Raw genomic sequence first — 24626 nt, 5'->3', positions numbered from 1 at the left:
AGTACTCATTAGGCATAAACTTAAGCATCACCTTAATTTTCAGAAAATTTAGACCTGAATGTCACTTCTGTTGTGCCCCAAATTACAACCCTCTCTGACTTCCCCAGAGAAACATCCATTCCCAATATCACATTCCCATCACATTAACCAAAATTAATTCTCAGGGGCTGAATTGTCACTTTACAGTCTTGTTGTATTTCTCAGGCTGGACACATTTTACTCTTATTGCTTCCAAGTACTTCTACCAATCTGAGATTCTTCTACATTTTTGTATAACTCATGAAGAAAGAAAATAGGAATAAGTCTTTTGAAGATCACTAAATTTCACATAAACATGAAAGTCATTTTCTATCTGGTGTCAGTGTAGAAAGGACAGTAACAAAATTCTGTAATATTTTGGCAGTGTATTTATCAGTGTATGGGAAAAACTCTTGAGAGCTGAGGAAAATTAAAGAGTAGTTGTGTATACAAATATACAGTAAAACCTCTGGTGCAGTAAAATACAGAAAAGGGGAGCATTACATCTCTCTTCACGACATGGGGAAGTCAAAATAAACCTTGTTACTCTCTTCAGCTGGCTTTGGAAGACCAACATATTAACCACAAGTTTGTGCAATAGAAAGGAAAGTCAACCAAACATTCAGTCAGACTGATCTAGGCACTCAGAATATCCAGAAGACCAGAGTCACCTTTTTCAATTTATTTTTTAACAATGAGTATCATATTATTGATTCTTTAGACTATTATTGGATAAAATTACTCCCAGAATTTGGGGTTTTTTTACCTTCCTTTGAAAAAACTGTATTTCTCAAGTGGATAATGACTAAGCAGGTACACAGTGTGTTTTTATGCATTTTGCAATTACTGAATTGATTTTTGTAAAAAGCTCATTTTGGAGCAACTGTGCATCAGTTTTGAAACAATATTTATCAGAAACTGGGCTTTAGCTTATTTTTATACATTTCAAGAGACTTGACAAGAGTAATCTCTGTCTCATAAAGGGACTTTCTTCATTGTAATCTTCTCCACAAGCTTTGTAGCTGTATCAATGGGATTTGTAGCTCTAAATGTGACTTGGAGGAAGCTTCATCTCCTTTGAATCTGACAAAGGCCCAGTGGTTTGCATTTCTCTTCTCTGGAGCCCATGAAATCAATCTGATGAACACACACACACACACACACACCCCTGACCTCCTTCCAGCCATGTTTTTGCCAAGTAGCTTTACTTGGTGTCAAGGGTCAAGAAAAGCTGTTGATACTTTTCTCAATATTATTTTCATTTTATAGGGCCTCAGCTCTTCCTTGTTTATCCCTGAGGTCTGGCTATGAACTGGATGTTGAGGTCTGATGCGGTTGGTCAGGAATAGATATAGAAAACAGCTCAAGAAAATCCCTGTGATTGGTCCCAATGGCTGATAGAGAGCAGGATATTCAGTAAATTGCTACTCAAATCCATTTAGTTTTTATAATTTACTTTTAAGATGGGGACTAGTGGAGCAATAGAGACTGAATTGTTCACACAATAAGAAGATCCCTCTTGGCTGAGTTTCTTAGGAGATGAGAGGCCTTGCAGAGGGATCTAGATAGATTGGTGCACTGGGCAAACATCACTGCCATGGAATTTAACGAGAAAAAATGCCAGATTCTGCTTCTGGGACAGAGTAATGCTGGCCACAAGTATAAACTGGAGGAGGAGTGGCCAGGAAGTAGCCAAGCAGAAAGGGAATTTGGGGTGCTGGTTGACAACAGGCTCAACATGAACCTGCAGTGTGACCCGGGAGCCAAGAGGACAAACTGTGTCCAGGGGTGCATCAAACAGTGTCTGAATTTAATTGAAAGTATTAATGTATTAAATAGCGATTTAATAGAGATAGAACTCAAACAGACAAAGAGTATGTTCAGATACAGGCAGATTTTCCAATATAGGTCATTCAATAGAAACCTGAATCTATATGACCCATTTTGCTGTCATGATATTCCTTTTATAGATGCTCCCATATATAAGAAAGTGACAGGTATGACATCATATTATCCTTCTTTTGAAAATCCTCTAAGTATCCAGTTACATCTAAACTTATCTCCCTGCAGAAGTCTGTCAAAGTCTGTAAAATTTTGGTGGGATACTGCTCATTACAATCACCACCCTGATTAGGGCGGACTTGAGTTGACCTGTATTGTCACTAAGGGAACTGCTGAGTCCCTGAACACACACAAAGCAAATGTAAAGATAATTTTCCAATAAGTGACTCTCATAAGACTTATTGTAACTTTGGTGTTTGTGAATTAAAAACACAGTCAGGTCTGCATGAACGTGTACATGAAGAAAATAAGCAGACAGTGTTAGTTCTCAGAAAGTATTAGTGCTGTAGTAGGAGGCAAAAAGTATGAGGCAAAAGAACATAAGAAGGGATGTCCTATATTGCAGTGGCACAGACACCATGATATGACATAGCTTTTGAAATGTAAAGAGAAAATCCCTATTCTTCTTTGCACAATAGGAAAAAAATATGACACGAGGTATCTGTTTAACCTGAACATATTGAGGCAGGGAGAATCAGGAACAGGGATGTGAAGTTATGTGAGCCTAGGCATAAGCAAGGGCTTGATTTTTTGGGCTCCATCACTTCAGTTATGCACTTCATGTTCAGCTCTGTCACATTTGCACTACCTATTTACCCATATTGCACCCAATGACTCCACCACTTGTTTCCAGGAAAGTAATTTGTTCAACTCAATTACTGTCATCAGTCACTATACAGTTTACATTACATATCATCTGTCTCTTATGCAAGGTTCTCACCTAATTTGTCCCTTCGATTGTTTTAGATGCCACTTTGTCTTACAGGAGATAACATAAAAGGCATTAGACAGTATTTATCAAATATCATATTTTCTATGTCTGATGATGTGTAAATTGGACTCCTATTCTGAAAGAGGAAAGGTAATCTCAGGGACAAGATTCTACTTTGTGACTTGAGAGCTCTATATTTATCTCTTGAACCTAATAATGGCTGATTTTTTTAGTTTTCATTTCAGATTCTTCAAAGTATCTGTAGTCATACCACCATCCCAGTTCTTTTAGTTGGAAAGTGGTGACAAATCTGGATCTCAACTGCAAGTTTAGAGAGAAGTACACATTGCAGGGTCATTATGCTTGTGGAAGATCAAATTTAACATAGAAGAGTAGGTATAATAAACAAAGGTACAGCAACACCAAGACATGATGGAATTTATTTATCTGAGTAAGATAAGTAGCTTAAAATGGTAACTTTCCTGGAAAAGAAAATTGTTGTTGATATAGATCTATACATCTTTCTGGAAATCTAACACATGCTAAGTACACAAGTGGTACTTAGCATCAAGGCAGAAATAAATTCCTTTGCACAATCCACTCAGATGAATTAATTTTTGTGATTATTTAGACAATTCAGCTTTGTAACACATTATCTTTATTCTTGTGTGAGAGAATGGAGACACACAATTGAACTTGCTCTCACCACAGAAATGCCAGAATTTCTATTATCCGTAAGTTTTCTGCTCTCTGGAGGAATTAATTGTCTTGAACCCAAAGGGAAAGAAATATCATAAGCTACAAAGTATTTGTTGTCTTGGGATGAATTTTTCATGCCTGTGGATCGCTGACCGTGATGAATCAAGTGGTGCAGAACAAGAGATCAATCAAGAACAAGTGCCAGTGAAAGTGAGAAGCACAGCAGACAAAGTGATATCGATGTCAGAAGACATGTCTGCTCCACAAAGCACTGACTCATTTTTCACCAAACTCTAAATATGGTGATACCATTTTGAAACTGTTGACTTAACTTGCTTCAGTGAAATTATGAATATCAAGTAACTATCCAGTAAGAACCATCTGCCTGAATGACAGCAAAGCAAAGCCTTGCAACCTGTCAGCTACCTTCAATCCTGTATTCCTGGAAAACTTAGCTACTGTATTATTGAAAATATTCCTAACAAAGATGTACTCTGTGATGATACTTCTTCCTTAAGGGATTTGTAATAACATACATTTCAAAAACTATCTACAAAAATCTAAGGTACATACTGCAGACAAAATTAACGTTCTTTAAATAATAACTGGTTCACAGCTTTGTCCAGTGTAGAAGCTAAGTTGTTTCAGATGAAAAATGGATGAAAATAAGATTGTAGGACAGCAAGTGCTTGCTGTTTGCCTCACTGAAAATAAAAAAAAAAAAGCATAAATCCAACTTGTTTTAATAAAAGTTAAATGCAACTGGAAGCTTCACCTTTGGGCACGTCGAAGGCTTAGGGAACTCCAAAGATAAGTTCATCAGACTGCAGGAGCTAAAAGAAACAAGCTCTTCAGATTGGGGACTGAAAAAATCTCACATACTAAATGGATTAAGGTCTGAGGAAGATACACACTACACTGAGCAGCACACTATAAATTTTCAATTTAAACAAGGACATTATTACCACCAAAATTTGAGGTGGTTTTCATAGAAGCAAAATATTTTCAAAACAAACTTGAGGGAAGCCATCATATGCATCTTATATAAGAGGAAACACCGATAAATTCTGCAATAAGAACTTGAATGTTACAATTTGTTCTCCACACCAATTACATCACATTTACCAACATTTTAGTCATAGTTATTCCCACCTACCCTTTGGCAACTATTCATCCCAGTTGCTTACTCATCCAGGTTTCTCTCAAACAATGGAAAGCATCAAGTATCTAATACTGTGCACCTCACTCCATGAACTACAGAGAATACCTACAAATCTAGACTCAGATAACATTTTCAGCATTAGTTATCTACATTAATTAGCATTAGCACCTACATTTCTTCCCACAGATTTTCCTGAATGCTTTTTTTCTGGCAAATCTCAGAACTGCCTGAATCTTGAACACCTAGTTATGTGTGCCACGTTTAAGTCCATCAGGGGTTTATCTCCTGGGTTTTCAGTTTGGGAGCAAATCTTAGGGAAGAGGAATAATACTGGGTCCTGCCTAAAACATAGACAATAAGAAGCTGGTTGTGCCTCCACACTTGCTCAATAATCCAGTAGTTGTAGCAAGTAAATATTATAATAAAATGACAGAATAGTTTGAGTTAGAAATTCCCAACCCTCTACCATGGGCAGGGACAACTTCCACTAGACCACATTGCTCCAAGCCCCATCCAACATGGCCTTGAACAGTTCCAGGGATGGGGAGCCCACAACCTCTCTGGAAAATCTGTACCAGAGCCTCACCACCCTCACAGAAAAGAATTTCTTCCTAATAGCGAATCTAAACCTGTGTACAGTATTCACAGTTCTTGTTCCGTTTGAAGAGACACATACTGATTACACTGATTAATTAATTTACCAAAGTGCATGATAGATGCTTTTACCTTGAGCCATTGTGTCTAGTTGCAACATCTTTACAGAATTTATTTTAATTTTTTTTCACATCTATCTTTTCTCTAGCCCAGAAATATTAGTCCTGTTAGCTATTCTCTTCTATAATGTACCAAACACAAAACCACTCCTCAGGTTCATTGTCCTTCGAATTCTGTTATAAATTGTGCTTTAATATTAGCTGGTCACAATACTACTTCATACTTGTCCCCAAACCTGCAGAAATTACGGCATCAATTCCTGCATCTTCCCCTCTCTCTGCTCCACCCCACTTAACCATGCACTACTTTAAGCATTTTAATACAGATATTTCAGTGGGTAGGGAAGAAAATTGGGGTCAAGGCATTTTTTGGTAATTTCAAAGAGATAGTCAGGAACAAATATACATTTTTTTCTTCAGCTGCACAGCATTTTCCTGTTTTCCTCCCATCACCACCTACTCTGGAGTGAGTGACTTCCCCATTAAGATGCATTCATTTGGGTGGAACTCTCAGTATACAAAAAAAAAAAAAAAAAAAAGAGCTGTATTCTTTCTGCTCTACTGCTAAGGTCAAACTGCCAGTTTTCTTTGTGATACGTGAGGCAGCACAGAACACAAATTGCGTTTCCACTCTCTTCAGTTCTTCTTTTAAATGCCACAACACTGACAGTAATCACTGAGCTGAACAGATATGACACAGAAGACACTGACAGAACAAATAAGGCCCATCCTATCTTGATTTTTCAGTAAGGTAACAAATATGTGTTTGGTTGTCAGTTTAGCTGGAGATGGTTCTGAAGATAGGTAATTTTTTAACACTGTACCGTTGTGGGAAATTCATCATATGTTAAGCATCCTGAGATTAATATAGATAAAGAAATAGATTAGAAATTTAAAAAAAAATAAAATGGAAATAGAAAAACTATTTCACAGCAGATTACCAATGTAAGCCCTTCAACACTGTCATATTTCTGGTAAAATGTTTTATTAGCAGAAAATACACTTGCAGTAATTTTATGAGAAAGATAAAAAGAATTTTGAAAGATAGCATGGTCTCCACACACTTTACTAACATAAACAGGTGGTATTTCACATTTCCCACATCCCTCATAAATTCTACCATATGCTTAAAGGGAAAGTCTGCAAGAAAAAAAGAGATAAAAGTGGATGGAAGGAATTAGAACTCAGAGGCAAGTAATTCTATTACCAACCTCCTAATGATTTTTTAGCAGCTTGTTATGCCCTAAACCTGGAAAGAATTATTCATGGTATTTGTCTATGCCATTGAACTTTAACTGTGAACCAGGGAAACATTTGATTCCCCCAGGAACTTTCATCATAGTACAAACTGGTATTCTGTCTACCTAGGTCATTTCCTGAGCAATCACGTCTACTGCAGCCTATCTCATCTGTTCCCAATCCACATCCTGCTTTTTTTGGGGACTAAATTAACACCAGTGGTGCCAAAGATATTCCCAAGAGTTCCAACCTTGTAAAGCGTTCACTGTCTACAATTTTTATCAACTTCATTTGAGATACTCAGAGTCAGAAAGGGAACAGTTAGCAATTTCTTGGAATAAAAATTCTAATTTCTGCATTTTTTCTGCCAACCAGAAATACATCTTATTCACAAGCTTAAAAATGTATTTGAACTCCACCACCCAAAAGTATCCAAACACACAAAATTGGTTTGAATATTACTTGAAACTCAATATACTAATAGTCATCCAGTATGTGCAGCAATGCTTTAGAAACATGTGATGCAACTTAACAAAGCAGTTTGATCCATAGTTATTTTTAGGTAAATGATATTGAGGAATAAAGGTTTTCAGTCACCAAATAATCCTATTCTTCAGATATGTCATCACTGTCAATGAGCAGAAGTGGTTATCTTAGTGGGTTTTGCACAGCTTTCTATAAAATTCTTTGAATAACACATTGGCACTAACAACTGTTTTCCTTAAAGAGTGAAAATGCTTTTACACTTTACTTTGCACTGAAACAAATCTCACATGAGCATGTTTCAACGATGCATGTATTTAAATCTGTTTATAGTCACTGGCATTTTGTTTTGATTTTTCCTCCTACCACCACTTGTTCAAATGTTGTTATAGTGAGGTACTGTTTTGTTAATATTATTATAAACAGTAAAAGCTGGGGAATGAGAGAAAAGGTAACAGCTCAGTCACAAAGAATAAGAGAAAACATATAGAAATGCATATACATTTGGTTTATATCTTGTCATTTTTTCCCAGATTGGAGGAAAACAAAACTTAATTTTATTTCCTTGTATTTATTTTACAGCAGCACTGTGACTCATTATTTTGTTTAAGATTTTTATGTGTGGATGAATGTAGTTCTCCAAAGAACACAGAGGAGTCTGACAAATGCTGAGCCTCCCACTGATTTCACTATGTGTTAGGTATTGCTAAGGCTGGGGCCCGCAGACTCCTCTCTGTTCTGGGTGGTTGTCAGAACACCACACTGGAGAAGCATCACTTTGCCTAGCACCCCATAAATGTATATTAATGTTAGATTTACCCAGCCTAGTCCATGGCTGAGGAAAGCAAAAAAGGGCTATGCCAAGAAGATTTAGAATCAAAGAAAAATTAAGTTTTGGAAAGACCTCTCAGACCATCAGGTTCAGATATTAACCCAGCACCAACAGGTTTGCCACTAAACTAAGCTCCACATGCACAATGTTTTTGAATACTTCCAGGGATGGTGAATCCACCATGGCCCTGGACAGCCTTTTCTAATGTCTGAGCATCCTTTCATTGTAGAAATGTTTCCTAATATCAAATCTAAACCCTGGAGCAACTTGAGGCCTTTTTCTCTTGTCCTGTTGCCTGGGAGAAGAATTGACCCCCATCTGCCAACTTTGTGCTGCTCCCTCTCCAGTTTTCTATTCTAGAAGGCCAGTGAGTGAGAAACATGGGATAAGAAGTCACAGAGGCAGGAGAAAGATTCCCTAACGTGACCTCCACGTACTTTTTGGCCACCAGTACCTGCAGATGTTGGGATACAGTCACAGACTACTAGCATCTATTGGGATAATGACAATGAAATCAATGCTCTTTGAAGTACAAACAACTGCCCTTTCCTTCTATCCCTTTATTCCCTTATCATTGCTTTACTAATCTGTGCCTAGTTTTCTGTTTTCTCAATCTTTTTCCTATGTCTCTATTTTTGTTCACCTCTATTACCTTCCACCCCTCCCACTGCTTCGTTTGTTTCTTTTGTGTCTTCTATTTTGCCTTCTTCCTAACCCCTTCCTTGCCTTCAAATATCACAGCCAATTGTCATTTTGAGAATGTTACCTGAAAAAAAAAAAAAAAAAGTAGAAGGTTATGTGATTTACTCCTTGGTATGTCAGGCATTTAATAACTTTTAAGTATCTTGGGAAAGATTTGAAAAATGGATCTTTTGACTTTCAATTTTATAAGAACAGACCAGTAAAGAGAGCACCCACTGAGTGAGAGTCTCCAATGCAAATTCACATTTTTCATAGACATTGGGAAAACCTTTGAAACTATTGTAAATTAAAAAAAAGGCACAGGAACCTGGTTTCTGGAGCTCCTGGGGGGCTATTCGATTACTGCAATAGATGGTTCTTTCTTCTCCTCTACTCCAAGGAGAGAAATAAAGAGTTTCTATAAACAAATGGGGACCTCAAGAGGCCCAAGAACACATTCTTTGGCTGTACCCAGTGGCAGATACTGCACAAAGTAGAGCTCTGGTACACTGTGTGTGATGAGTGATGAGATGACCATGTCACCAGGCAACCCAAGTAAAATTATTTTCTGTGGAGAAATGTCTAATGATTACTTTTTAATCCAATTGAGAAAGGAACATAATTTCCATTTAAGAAAGTCCAGACAAATTTTAGAGAAGGGGAAATATTATAGCCCACCAGGCATTCTGCATGGTTTAAGAAGTTATTTATTTGAAATGATAGACAATTTGACAATGCTTTGGTTTGGTTTTGAACATTCTGAATAAAAATTTGAAACAACAGTACACAATTTGCAAGCTGCCAGAGACATTTCTATAAAGATACTGCAGAAGCTGTTCAGCAGTGAAAAGTTCAGTATAATACAACAAGCTGTCATGCAGGTAGTGGGCTAGTAAAGTTACTAAAGGAATCACAAGATCTGACAGAAAATATGAATTTCAGCTAGGGCTTCTTTATTTTGGGCATATAAAAATGCACAAGAATTACAAAATTACATTAGCACTTCAATGAGATTTTAAGGAAAGAAATTACACAGCAGCTCTTTAACTAGTCAGTGTAAGCTAAAGAAAAGCTATATGTATCAGTCTCTCAGCTGATTACAGTTTTTACTTTGAAAAAGCTTATGGAACTTATTTTTAAAACTTACAACCATTTCTGAGCCTGTCTTCGGGTCCCCTGAAATAACTAGTTGGGTTCTTGGGTTTTATCCAAATGAAAAGATAAAACACTGACTACAACAGGCAACTGAGTTAAAAATGTACCTCTTTTTGAGGCCAAATACATGATAGTCCAACTTGGCAACTCCTGAGATGGTCTTTTATTCACACATGCACACGCTGTTCTTTTGGATATTCACCACCCAACCTGAAACAAAGTGATTTCAACCAGTATCTCCACTGGTCTCTGGTTAGTGCTTGATCTTGCAGCAAAGTGGTTTCCCAAGACACTTCTCCCTCTGAAACTGGGACCCTGTCTGGTGACATACAATTCCTGTCAATGGAGTTGTGTGAGGGTGATGAGACTTCTAGCTCCCAAGAAAGAAAATTAAGACAGGCTTGCAGGCATAAAGGGAGGCTAATTAAAGTCAATTAAGAAATTAAAAGTTGAAAAGGATTACCAGAGGAATGAAAGGAAATAAAATGGAAAGTATGGAAAGAAAAGAGATGAAAGCAGAAACAGAAGGAAAAAAAAACAACACCTTTCTTTATTGTGCTTTCAAGAGTGTCCCAAATGGAATTCATCTCATCCAAATTGTAGCAGATAGCATGTGCCAAAAATGCTGCAGATGGCACAGCTCAGCAGCAGGGATGGCTTGGAAGGCAAACAGCTCCTGTGGCTGCCTCAACAGATTGTTTACAGCAAAGATACCGACAGTGCCCAGTCATTGTCATGAAACAGTGTTTGTTCCCTTGTTTGAGTCTTCAGTCTGGGCATTTCAAATGGCAGATCTGTGTGTGGTTGAAACTAGGAGAGTCCTTGATAGTTCAATTCCTGTTGTTGAGGAATAGCCCAGAATGTTTTCTGTCTCTTTATAGCCAGCAGGATGAATGGGAAAAGCTGAGCAGAACACAACTCACTGAAATCTTCAGTAAGTGCAAATTACTCTTTTAACAAATCACATCATGAAAAGTAGGTTCATTAACATAATTTTCTGTGAGTTCTAATCGCTTAGAATCATAGAGTATCCTGAATTGGAAGAGGCTAACTCTTGAGACCTGCCTAAAGATCTCTATTTAGCAGACTGAACACAAAGAAAACTGTTGGCTATCTATATTAGTAACACCACATCAGCCAAAAGTCCTGATGACTTTTAACACATCATGAAATTTTAAGGATGAAGAGTGTTCCTTCTCTTCTATAAGAATGTTTGGAGACTGTAAACAGGTTTTCCATTCAGGTATATTTGTGCCTTAATGCTCAGTCTCTTTAATGTATTCTGCCTTAAATTACCACAAACCAATTAGACACACAACTTTCACAAACCTCTTCCTTTTAAAGCCTATTCCACAATCTGTTCCATCTTACTTTTAAGCAAATCATTAAGGCTATGTGACACTCTTGTAGACCAAAGGAAGACAGGCCCGAAGATGTCATACATGATTACTTATACGTGATTTAATTCCAGTTATCACTTCACTTGTTACTCTGCATTAAGCAATTCTGGTCCCTTTCCTCTTCAAATTTTGGAAAACGTGTATTCTTTTCTTGTTATTTTTGCTTTCAAATATTATGAATTCTCCATTTCCTGTTCCAAACTGGCATGGACAGTGACCAGCTCTCACTTGCTAGCCTTATCCAAGTGGGTATTCATCACCTGGATGTTTTAATGGGAGAACCTGGGTAGATCAACCCATTCACAATTAGAGCTGCATCCAGTCCCACTCACATTAAATCACTGTATACATATGCAGGTTGCATAATAAAGAATCATGGATTACTGTCTGACAGAACTATTTGAGTATAGCCATAGTAATTTTTCATCATAAATCATATTGTGCCACCACTTTTATCATCTCTGTTGATCTTCTTTGAACTCTGTCCTATTTATCAGACAGCTCTTAGTATTGAAGAAACCAGAACTCCACACAGCTTTCTCAGTAGCAAATTGGTATCTCACATGCAGAAACCCCCCTGTCAAACATGGAAGGCATAATTGGATCCTCCACCCCTCCAGCCATTAAATTGTGTAAACTGGAAAAATAATGAAAACATCTTTAACTCATTTCCCTGAGGCAAATAATTCTGCCCAAAAGGGTCTGCCCATAGTCAAGAAAAGTGATGAATAGGGAATGTGCTTAATCCTTTTAAGTGGACAATGTGTGCACTAAAGATAAATGAAGAATATTGGAAAGGGGTCCAGAATTATCTGAATCCTCAGCTTCAATGGTCTAAAATAAGATAACACATAAAGAAATGCAGGATTTAGGTCATCACTAGAGATGTGATAGCACAGGTAACTGACTATCCTGGGGAAAGAGTAAGCAGCTTGAGGGTTACTGAAGGTATTTCTCTGTGTGTGACCTTTGTGAATTACAGCTGGACAAAAGAATTCATTATTCTCAGAGGAACAAAAAATGACTGTCCAGAGGAAACCAGCAGGCAATCTTTCTTCTGGTAAGGCCACTAATAAAATAGCATGTGAATTTGGAGACTTCAGAAAAAAAAATGTAGAAATATTAGGGCACTTAAATTAAAGATACAAGATGTTCTGAAGAAGATGTTCAGGAAAAAAGAGTTCTACAAGTTTCAGATACTCAGTGTATTGAAGAGATAGAAGATCATGGTGTGAACTAATTGTCTGCAGGTATTAAGAGGTAGGATAGTAAGAAAACAGGGATTTTTTTAAAAGATGTTAAGAAAGAGATAAGATAAAATGTCTTAGAAGTTGGAATTATACAAAATCAATCTTGAAACTAATTCAGTAACCTATCTGTGAAGGTAACTGAAATGTACGAGTAGTTTTGTTAACAAAGATCACAAATATATCAGAACTCTGCATTTATAAATTCTCCAGTGCTTAATCTGGTTAATGGCAAAACTGACTGGAAGTTGCCCATAGCCAAGGTGCTCTGGCATCAGTGGGCCTTCCCTACAATGTGTTTGTTTTCTTTTTCAAGGAGACCACCATCAATTTGCAAGTAACATTTGTAATTCTTCATCAGACCTATTACTGCAGTTCAGTTTGCAGAATCCCAGACGCAACAAACATAACTGGTGGTTCACAGTGTTTGGTCAGAATTTTTTTTCCATGGATACATAATTTTCAAGAAGTATTACCCTTATGTTTTCAGAACTGTTACCAATAAAGGAAGACCAATAAAATAAATAGTCAGCAAATAGATATTCTTTCATCTTTCTTCCTTCCTTTTTTTTTTTTTAATTTGAATGAGTATAATCATTTCCCTGAAATTACCAGGGAATTAAAATTCCAAATTACCTTTTACTTTTTTTTTTTTCAGACAGAGAATGATGAAGGGACAAACAATTGTTTTCAGAGGCAAGTAGACGTGTGTCTTTCTTAATTACTTATCTCAATTTCTTCTCCAGTTAAAAAAATAATGGAGTCACAGGAGAAGCAGATCCAAATTAAGACACCAAAAGCTATACTTATATTGACTTTCATGGGAAAAAAAAGCGACTTGATTTACCTTAACTGCAATCCATAGCATACCCAAGAACTTGAAAGGGAACTTTTTTTCACCTTGACTCATACTGAGCAGTAACTTAATCCTACACCTTCACCCTGGTGACTGCCTTGCCTCGGGACATGATGGAAGGCCAGACTCTTTCACTTCATTGGTTTACCAGGCATTTAGGGAAGAACAGCTGTTTTTGAGAACACTCTTGGGGAAAATAAGAAACCAAATCAAAACCAAAACCCCTTCCAAAAAAAACCCCACCTACTGAGAAGGTTGTTTGATCAATGCCTGAACTGTGGTGTGTGATATTGAGCCCTGTGATCGTGTAAGAGCGTCACCAGCAGATCCAAATGGTGCTTTTCAAGCTCAGGACTTCTTATACAGATGGAATCTCCATCTGTGCCCTTCATCTTTTTCAGTGTAGACTTGATCATGTATTAATTTATCTCCAGAGAGTTAACAAACAGCTGGAGTGGGACAGTTCTCCAGTACACACTCTATATGGCTACCTCTGCTTACTGGGGCTCTTGTTATGGGGACACAGTTGAAATTAATAGACAGAGAATTTGCTTTATCTGGACAGAATAAGAGGTAAAACTGGTCAAAAAAATAAAAGGGCAGTTTATCACATAAATAAAAGAAGTTTGCAGATTTAATCTAATTCCTCGTGCTGAAATTCCCATATCACAAAAAAAAAATTATTGTTTTCACACATTTTGGAACTTATTCTGTATGCATGATCTTGAAATTAATTGGATTAATCACCTGCATCTGTAGAAACACAGTCTTTATGCAACATAAAAAAAAAAAAAAGCAAGGAAATCAATGGGGTAAGCATACCACCTCTAACCAGATCAGGCTGAGAAATATCTTCCCTCACACTATTCCTGCAACGACCCTAAGATAATACCTTCTTGATTTCTTTGCTTCCTCTTTTTTATTCTTTCTAAGGTTGAAGCCTGAAAATACATATGTAAATATTTTCCCATGTATAATAAAACTAAAAAATATATTAATTTTGCAAAATATCTTGGGGCAACTACTTTAAATCCCTACAAATTTCTTAAAGTGGTAACAAATCAACTGGCAATCAGTCTGAGAAATAAATATTGAAAAATGTAAACTTTCTCCTAAATAAAAATCTAACTAATTTGCAACAAATATTTATTAGGTTTTTGTTTTTCTTTTTTAAGAATTCCTGTACTCATCTGAAGTACAACTTTCATAAGATAGTTAGTATGAAACTTTTTGTCTATGATGCACTTATTCTATGCATAAACATGCAATTCTATTTACCTGGAATAACTGTAGAATATCTTCAGCTTTAAATATATCACTGTTAACTAGCATTAGGGAAAAACGAACAGACAAACAAACCAGAACAACATTTTCATTCAGTCAGGAAGATACACAAAAAGTTAGGTCATGGCACAATCTGATCAGCACTTGAAGAATGCTTAGGTAGTAACAATTTTTCATTAGCAGAGGTTTTTTCATTTTGTTTGGTGGCACAGGGTACATCAATTTGTTGATTTTGTTAGCCACTGTTCAACCCCCAGGTTAATCATTGCTAATGTTTTGCAGAATGTGCTGCAGTCAATTATTGTTATTAGTGTAATTGGTTTGCTAAATATGAGCCAGCAGTAGATGGTCACAGGATGTAAAGGCTCTTTCGTGTGTGTTTCTTGGAACACTGAAAAACAGAGATAAACGCAGAGTCTGAGCTGCATCAGACAGGGACCATGAGAGTAACTTGTTCACCGATCTCTGAAGGTATTTCTCAGGAAAATGGGTTTCAAAAGCACCAAGATGCTTAGGGTTTAAACCCTGTGTCAAGAAATTTAAAGTATGTTTAAATGATACTGAGGTGTCTGAGAAGATCAAGTGTCAAGTTCTCTTTTTTAATTGAAACTTACATATAATTGGAAATATGAAATTTTGGCATGGACTATACTTGAATGAGAGTCAGTAGAAAATTCACTTTACTTCATTTCAGTTTAATTTCCGTCTAATTCCTGGTTCTAACCAAATTTTGGTCTGAAATTGCATCAGACTGTACTTGATGTTCTTGACGACAAACACAACCTATGCAAAGTAATAAATTAACATGTTGCTCTGAAAACAAAAACAGCTTTGTTTTCAGAAGTCTTAGAAAGGGTAATTTATTCTAGGGCATCTGTAGTCCATAATTACAGTACAGAAATCAAGTCCTGTGAAAATTTACATGGAGTTTTGTACATTTTAATTAAACACAACTATTCCTCTGGGTTTGGGGTGGATTTTTCTTTTCCTCCTACAAAATAGTGGCACTGATTTTGAAATGTGAGGACTGTTAACTAACAATTCTTAAATCATTTGCAGTTTGCACATCATTACTCTGGATGTGATGGGTATCAGACTTGGATGTGCTGAGCTTTATCTTCTTTTTACCAATTCCTTTGAAATTTCTACCAAACAGAATAGCTTAAATAACAGGACACTGACTGTCCTCCTGGGCTGTCCATCATCTTGGAGTAAACAACTGAAGAGACAAGCCTGACAACCCAAAGCAAATATTCTGTAAACACCAATGCCAAAGGACATCCGGTGCTGGTCTCCTCTTCCTAATTCCTCCCTGTGAACAAACACAGTCACAACCCTCAGCCCCTCACAAGGAGCAGGCAGTTTTCAATGCAGAGACCTCCACACACACAGGATGAAGTGGCACAGTAAGAGAGTGGGAAACAGCAGATCAAAATTCCCAGGGGGTCTCTAGAAGTGAACTACATCTAAAGTAAAAAGAAATCTAACATTTCTGCATCTTGGTTCCAGTGGAAAATTCATTCAAAACCTGAATTATTTAATACTTAACGTATTGAGGAATGAAAAAGTCTTTCATCCAAAAGAGGTTTCCTCTTGTTTCCCACTCAATAACTCAACCCCAGCTGTTACTGTTTTTATCATGACTTAAAAGCAAAGTAAGAGGGAGAAAAAAGAAGGAAAAAAAAAAAAGCCAGGATATTATCAGTACATCTAATCATATATCACTTATTTGTCAAAATCAAAACTGGGAACTGAATTTTTTGGGTTTGTTTTGTTGTTGTTTTTTCTTTTTTCTTTTTTAGTCTTTCATCTTTATTCAACCCTGATCCATTTTTATGGTTAAACTCATAACATCCTTAACAAAATGAATCTAGGTCACTAGGGTAAAGAGCTCATCTTGTAGAATTAAAGTAGTCATTTAGGCCTTTTTCTGCTTGTAATCCAGTGTAAATTAATCCTGTTTATGTAACAGTCAGAATGAATTAATGACTTATGGAATACCAACAATTTTTCCTTATCTCTATGAGAATTCTATCACTTGGATTCTCTCTCAGGATTCCACTGAAATATTTTATGTCCATTTCAAAGCCAGTAAATGTTGACTACCCACCTCCTATCTTAATAATCCTCAGTTGTTGTTTTGTTTTGGCTTTTTTTTTCGCCTAAAAGTTTAACTTTTGTGAAAACAATGGAAAGTTTTCATTTATCCCAATGAACAGTCATAACTATCCACTTAATGCTATCTTTATTTCTCTAGACCATGCAGACACACAATTCTAATTGTTAATTATGTGGTTCTCAGCTTTGGAGATGTATCATTGTTTTGTGCAATCCACAGATTTGAAGGCTTTATTCTCATGATATTAACAGCTAATGTCTTCTAAATAAGGAGAATCCAATAAACGAATTTTGTCATTTAAACTCTTATCTAATAGTGAATGTGAACTCCGAAATTTCCTCAATATATATATACAAAGTTTGACTGTTATGATTCAGTCATACTAGGAATTTGGTATGGTTTGTAATATCTTTTGTTAAATAAGTTTTCAAAATTACATTGTTCTTACAAAGATATGTTTGGGAAAAAAAACCCAAAACTTACTGCCATCTTTTGGATGCACTCAGAAAAAAAAAAAAAAAAGGAAAAAAAGAAAAAGCAAGAAGTGACATTTTACTAAAAGTTCCAGCTGGATACCTGTTTTACCATGGAAAAGATAATTTGAAATTACAAAAACTTACTCTGAGACAACCAATATTTTCTTCTTCGACATTTTATGTGGTGATTATAGAGTAACATCTGTGCAAGAATTGTTTGCTTGGTTAAGCAATACTGATGGGGAAATAGCTTTCACTGAAAGATGTGCCACTGAAGCTGAAGCCAAACATAACAAGAATACAAAATTATGGATAGAGAGACAAAATTACATCTACTCCCAATATTCAGTTTTTTTGCACCCATGCCTCATTTTATTGTTTGAGTATAAATAAAACTTGTTTGACCTACACAATTATTACAGTTTGGTGTTACAGTTTACTTATCCTGAAATTTCCTTGGAATCTAGCCTGGATATATTCTATTATTCTGCTTTTTTGTTTTTTCTTTTCTCTTTCTGTTTTTCTTTCAAATTTCCATAAGATGTAATCAAATGCTTGTTGTGTGGCCAGCTCAATACACTGACTTCTTAGACAAACTCTGCATGTTCAGCAAAGTCTTTGTAAGAACAGAGAATGCTAGTTTCAGTGAGAATAAATCAAAAGTGATAATATCTGGGAAAAAGAAAACAATGTCAGGGGAAAATAATGACTCCTCTGAAGAGATATCATTGTCAGACACCAGCATATCTTACCAGCTCTGGACAGTGATATTAAAATATGCTGCAAATCTGCCTTATCACCTGGAGTGAGACTGAGGCAGGCATTCTGTACCTGTCCGGACAGGAGAGGAGACTCACAGCAGCTGAACCACAATGACAATCAACACAAAAAGGAAAAAAAAAAAATGTGGGGAGGAAAATTGAGTCACTGTAGGCATCCTCCTACAGCTGACTTTGCAGTTAGTTTCATTTCTGTCTGAGCACAGGGACTGTCAGGCCAACAAGTTACATCCACGCTGTCCAGCAGACCATCATCCCTCGCCAAGTGCCACTTGGTGTTAAACCAACAGCAGCAATCTGACTGCTCTCCCCTCAGACACAGCAGAACCAAGGTCAGCTTTACACAAACACCGAACTAAAATGCCTGTAACACTTCAGCCTGCAACAAATCCAGCTGACTCATCACCCCAGACACAAACTACAGTCTTTTATCCAAGCCATGTGCAAGAAACCTGTCGGTAAACAGCGTCCTTGTCCTGGGAACTTTATGCTCCCAATGCACCCCTTCTCCCCAGAAATGTTGTTGCTGAAACTTACCGCTTTTGCCAACTCCCCCTGCTCCCAGCATCACCACCTTGTACTCTCTGGAGCCTGCTGAAGAATTGCTGGAGGAGCTGATCATTTCGTTTTCTAGCTCCATCTTGCACGAGGCAGAAGAAGGGAGCAAAACGAAGAAAAAAGCAACTGGCAGGTGCTTTCCCTGATCTTGAACAACTATAAAAGCTGTGCTAGGGAAAAAAAAAAAAAAAAAAGCAGAAAGGAAAGGTATAATGCAAGAGGTGTGATTTATCAGCCTCACACTCACTGCTGTGCCTGTGTTCGCTGGAGAAGGTCTCATAGCAACCACTTTAACAGCTTCCAATAAAAATCTCTCTCTGCCCCCTCCCAGCTCTGTATCGTTCTCTGTGTGTCTCTTCCTGGACAGCAGCAGTTTTGTGAGGCTCCAGAGCCCTGTTACCTCTGGGGTTGCTGTGTCATTGAAATCAAATAGATAAGAGCTTCCAGAAAAAGAAAAAGGATCAAATTTCTTAATCATGATGTTTGTTATACTATGTAGCACTTGCTCGAATCCTAATCATAAAACAGACCAGACAACCTTCTTATCACCTTGGAGTTAAATATTCATCCTATGATCATCAAGTTTGCTAGATTCACACATAATGCTATTAGAGGTGAAATAATAACTTTCAAGAGTCTTTATTCTTCATGAAGCTTACTGCAAACATAGAAGATTTCTAAGGCTGAGTTCATCCCCAGATCAATTCTCAGTACAGTTTACATCAATTATTCGTAAAAATAAACCAGATATTTTGGGGGGAAAAAGTAAAAAAGCTCTGCTTTTTGTTTTCTCTTTTTTCCCCACACATAATTTCAGGAGACGGGGACTGAAGGGGCAGGGTGAGAATAAACACAACTTGTTGTAAGTATTTAATATCAAGTGATTTATCTTACAAAGAAGATCAGCCCCAATAAATAAGAAAACCATAAAGCAAAAAGCTGGTGAATGACATTCAGTGTGCAAAATCTCTCATTAGAATTATTCATTGAAAACTTACAGCAAAACACTACAGTTCTTCATTGATTTCTCATTTTGTTCTTAACATACCTAGTCAATCTAAAGAATGTAATCAGTAGTAAGATGCTTGCCCGGTTTCAACTGTTATAAGAGTGGTTTTGAGGACCAAAAAAAGTCTACTGCAAAAGGGCTGGAAAGAAAAAACTTTGAAAAGTGCTGGACTTTCATGACAGATGGAACTGTTAAGGAGACAGGGAAATGGAAGCAGCAGAAGCAACTAATAATCTTGGAAGCCAGACACCTTTGTCTGTCAACTCTTCTGATTATTTCACAGAGAGCAAGCATATAGTATTACACAGGAATAGAGAATTAAAAGTTGAAGGAAAAAGAAAAAAAAGTTATAGACTGGTGAAGGACATGATTTAAAGAAAATTAAGAAGGCTATGAAAGGGTATCAAAGGGCACATATATAAAAGATAGTTTGATAGTCTAGGAAAATACAGGATTAAAGAGATACATAGATATGATAGTAATTATTAGAATAGAGAAGGTGAGCAGAACGTGAATACTCATTTTCTCTCCTAATAAAAAATTAGGAAACAGCAGAAGAAACAGAAAGTAACCCAGTTTAGAAGCAAAGTACTTAGAAACATTTTGATTAATTTAGGACAACTTTTAACACTTGAATTTTTGGGCAGCACAAACAACATTCCACACCAAGAGATCTTGGGAAAACACTGAAAAATCCAAGTTTGATGGTACATTTTCAACCACACAGAAAAAGAGAGCAGAGGTAGAGCCACTGTGTTCTGAGAAACTCCTCCAAAGATCTGCTACAGCTGTCCTAAGGGATTTCTGTGCTAACCCCACTGTGAGAAGCTCTGTAGTGCCAGGGCTGGGTGGCTCTATTGATGCCTGGATGGAAGCCTCGGAAGGCTTTGGTCGTCAGAGCATAAAGCAGGACTTAAACAGGAAATCTGAATGTAGCAATGTGGTGTCTAAATATTGAACTTCAACAGGAAGGGACAGGTAGGTCGGTTAATCCCTGTTGTAATTAGAATTCCATTCACGTTAAAATCATTCCCATGCGCTCGTTATTGACACATTATATACAGCTAATAAAGATATCAAAATCAGTGCTTAGAACAGCTGGGTTTTTCTGGTAATCTCCCATCAAAGCAGCAACCTTCTCCTGAGGAGTTTTTATCCCCATACCTAGCAGCAGCATTTGGCTGACATTAAAATGTCAGGAAAGCGAATGGTTGGGAGCAAAAAGGCAACCTTAGCAAAATAGATTTATATATAAAAATATTAGTGAATATTATGCATACATAATAGATAAGAATGAGTCAGATTTTTTTTTTCCAGCTGTTAGTGTTTGTCAGAGAAAAGTGGCAAGTGTGTTTTTTCTTTTCTTTAGAGCTGGAACATAAGGAAGGAATTTATGAAATGGAAAAGGCTACAAAAGGGAATTATGCTCGAACAGGACTTGTTTTAATTGGTTTTCATCATAACTTCCTGTTGACAAGCAGCCTACTCTACCTTAAATTCATTCAATTCAGTAGTGGGGGAGAACATTTAGATTTATTCCCATTTACGATAACATCAACTAGACTTCCTTCTCCCACCTGAGCAGCAAAATACAAAGGTTTGCTTTCAGTCTGCTGCCAATAAAATGAACAATGAGATGATTTGAAATTATTCAGCTTAAAACGTGTTAATGGGGGGAAAAAAGTCACCAATGTAAACGTTTTACGGATAACAGAAAGCAACAGTGCAAAACACAATGAACCTGAAATACTAGAATTTTTACAGTGTGTGACATTCCATAACAAATTTCAACCCTCTGTTTTGTCTCTGCTTCTCTGCCTAAAGGACACATTTATCACGATGTAAATTCATAGAAAACTGTCCTTAGGTAAAAAAAAAAAGAAAAGAGTAACTCCAAAGGTGGGGAAAAAAGCTTGAAGTACTGGATTGTAATGAATCATTTATTTAAGAAATTTGGCTTTATTTCTGTTTACATCTTGCTTATGAACTTATGGCAGTTCTCTTGATTTTTTTCAGCTATTTTTTAATTTTTTTTTGTTCAAACTCACAGTAGAATACAGTAATCAATTCAAAACTATTCATTATTCAAAATCTAGCAACTGTTTTGCTTGAATTCTTATTTTTTTGGTTAAGACTGAAATAGCCTTATGCTCAGATCCTTAACGATGTTTAGGTCTTAATCAAAAGACAACATACAGATATGTTAGAAGTAGATGAGTTTTTCTAGAGAAAATGCAATAGAAAACACATTTCATTCATCCTACATCCCCACTTCCTCTGGGGTTGTTGAATAAAATAATTAGATGTTAATATAACATGTAAGTGTTCTGAAATTGTTTCCTAGAGCACTTTATGTTGAGGAGATTTTATCAATTAACCTGGATAAATATTATTCTCATTTGGCAGGGAGCTCATGAGTTTGAAAACTTGAATAGCAAGCAAAATGCAAATCTTGACTCATTTGGTGATGGGTTAAAGGCATATGAACTATTTAATAATAAGTGAATATGCATGAGTCCTCTGGGGTCCATGCCATTATGGAAACACTGACCAATCTTTCATCCCTCATGTTTACATATTAGGCACAGCAGAGAGGGGAAATGTGAAAAAGTATCTTCATAAAAAGGCATATAGGGCCAACTTGCTGAATTGCTGCTGTGACAAGACAAGAGTGCTAATGCAGAAATCATTGCACAGCACCGGAGAATGTGCTCCTGAGAAAAAATACATTTGGCACACCAACTTAACTTGATCAATTCTGAGTAAAGATAGCATAATAAAGTAATTGCTAGGGGACTTCAAAAAAATTCCAGACTTCAATTTTACATTAGCGGATTTAAAATATTCAGTCAAAATATGCTGAACACCTCTGAATCACATTGCTAAGGGACCTCCAACACACTACAGAAGCATCTCTGTGTTTTTGGAATTCAGATTCCAGCTAGAAATACCCAGAGGTTCAATCACCCACTTGCCACAGGCACCTTGACTCCTTTCTATAATCCTCATCCTTTTTCTATTCTCCAAATTAGTTGTCTGTAGGATGACTTGATGTGTCACACATGCTGTAGGTGATTGGGCACTTGACAACCTCACACCTTGAAACTGGCTCCTCAGCTGTTAAATATATGCTTTTTGTTCTGAAGCTCTTGTTGCTGTTCCTGGTGTCAGACAACACAATGTCCCCTGCCTCCGCTGAAATGCATTTTAAACTAAGCCTTATCAGCATGTCAAGTGGCAAAAGCTAATGGAAGGAGAAAAGATGCAAGCCTGACTATTTAGAAAAAATGTGAAACAACTTGAGATTCCATAGAGTAAAGCAGCATTGTGGTTTCTTGTCAAAGAAAGATTTGTCATGAGCCACAACTTCCCTGTGATTATCCCTGAGGTCAAATAGCACAACTAACACTGTACCTACTGTACAAAGGTTTGAGAAATAGGGACAGTTTGTCACATTCTTGAGAACACTCAAATAATATTAACTTTAAAATTCTTACAAGTGACTACTCTAACTTCTTATAGACAGAAACACTGAAGGTCATGTCCTAGCCTGTGTTAAAGAGAAAAGCCATTTTCTCTGGTTTCCAGTAAAGTTTCACAAATGATTTATGATCTTGCTGTCAAGAAATACTAATGATTCTGGGCCATTTATGGATTTCTGTTGAATTTTAATTACATCCACAGATAAGATTTCTACACTTTCAAATGCAACACTGATATTCAGAAAATTAAAATCTTAGAGATCTTAAAGCCTTACACCACATGAACATGTTCTCTGTGAGAATGAATGTATGTTTATTCTAAATTAATTCACCTTCCAGTGCTTTTGCTAGCAAGGAAAATTATAAGCATGAATATAATATGAAATACCATATAAATAGCACTAGAAGAGCTCTGAAGAGGTCATCCTTTTCATCCCTACCCCATGCCACAAATACATGTAAGTAAATTGAACAATATTTGCTTAACCTTGCATTAATGTCTTCCAGAGTGAGAAATTACTCAGTTTCTGAAATAAATTGCCTCACTATCCCATTAGAAATGTCTTTGAAACCCAAATGTCTTTTATTACACACTAATATTATCACTTTTCATTCTATCTGCTGCAGCAGTTATGAAAAGGCATAGTGAACGTACCAAATACATATTAAAATAGTGGGCTAGTAAATCAAATGAACATTGTAAATGTGGAGAATGTTGTTCTTGTCAGCATTCCTGCCTCCTTCTTTCACACTCCCTGTTTTTCACCAGAAAGGTTACTCTGTCAATCCTGCTTCATAGGTCATTTATTAACCTGCTTCTTGTGTTGCCAAAGACCCTCCACTCCTTGTCCTGAAGTGTTGTTCCCAAATCTGGCCACATCATCGTTTCAAGACTTCATACAATATATATTTACACCTACTACCACTGTGTGTCAAACTTAATATAGCTACAATAAACACAGTCAATCATCAATAGCAGAAACATTTCTGTCTTTTATTTTCTAATTCATATTTGAATGCCCTCAGGGAGAACCTACTGGGATGGTGAGAGTTTCTGACTTTTAAGGTTCTGCCATTCTGTTCTTTTTCAAGTCATTTTTGTCATACTGGATGACAAGACATCCTTGTCATTTCTGGAAAAAGCTGATTATTTCAATTTCAGTTTTGACTGAAAAAAAAAAACAAACCGCAATAAAATTTTCTCATTTTGGCTGTTAACTTGAAAGATTTTAGAGAAGATGGTAATGCCTACATCCCCAAAGTCCTTGCACTTGAAAACGGTTTCCCAAACTTCACTTCAGGAACGTGAATTTTCAGTCTGAACTATGTCAAATAGTGTATCAGTAAAAAAAACCCAAACAACCAAACAACCAAACAAACCCCAAACAAAACAAACAAAAAAAAAAAAAACACCAACAACAACTGTAGACAGACTCTTGAATTCCATCTGTTGTCAGTCATTTAAATGCTTTCCACTTCACTGTCTATATTGAGTAAAGCTGAGGAGATAACTTCAGCTTCATCAGGGAAACACCAAACAGAGTGAATCTGAATTTCTCTGACGTAGACTTTCTTACTGTCATGGATTATTTTCTGTGATAAAACCATTTTTTCTACAAATCAAATTGCTTATTGGTACACTCTGTTGGTTTAACAGAAGT

General features: G+C 36.6%; 1 protein-coding gene across 2 annotated transcripts in view; it reads right to left on the bottom strand.

The window, feature by feature from the left end:
• Positions 1 to 18711, bottom strand: part of RIT2 (Ras like without CAAX 2) — a 172572-nt gene extending 153861 nt beyond the window's left edge. For both annotated transcript variants that reach the window (XM_008928628.3, XM_025895774.1), the window contains exon 1: positions 18454 to 18711. In XM_008928628.3, the coding sequence (XP_008926876.1) occupies positions 18454 to 18556 (103 nt within the window). In that variant the 5' untranslated portion in view covers positions 18557 to 18711. The remainder of the gene's footprint in view (positions 1 to 18453) is intronic.
• Positions 18712 to 24626: the final 5915 nt, after the last annotated feature.

Source organism: Manacus vitellinus, unplaced genomic scaffold (genome assembly GCF_001715985.3).
Source record: "Manacus vitellinus isolate BGI_N305 unplaced genomic scaffold, ASM171598v3 scaffold_42_pilon, whole genome shotgun sequence".
NCBI lineage: Eukaryota > Metazoa > Chordata > Aves > Passeriformes > Pipridae > Manacus > Manacus vitellinus.
Note: the sequence above shows the minus strand (reverse complement) of the source record. Positions and strands in the feature narration are given on the sequence as shown.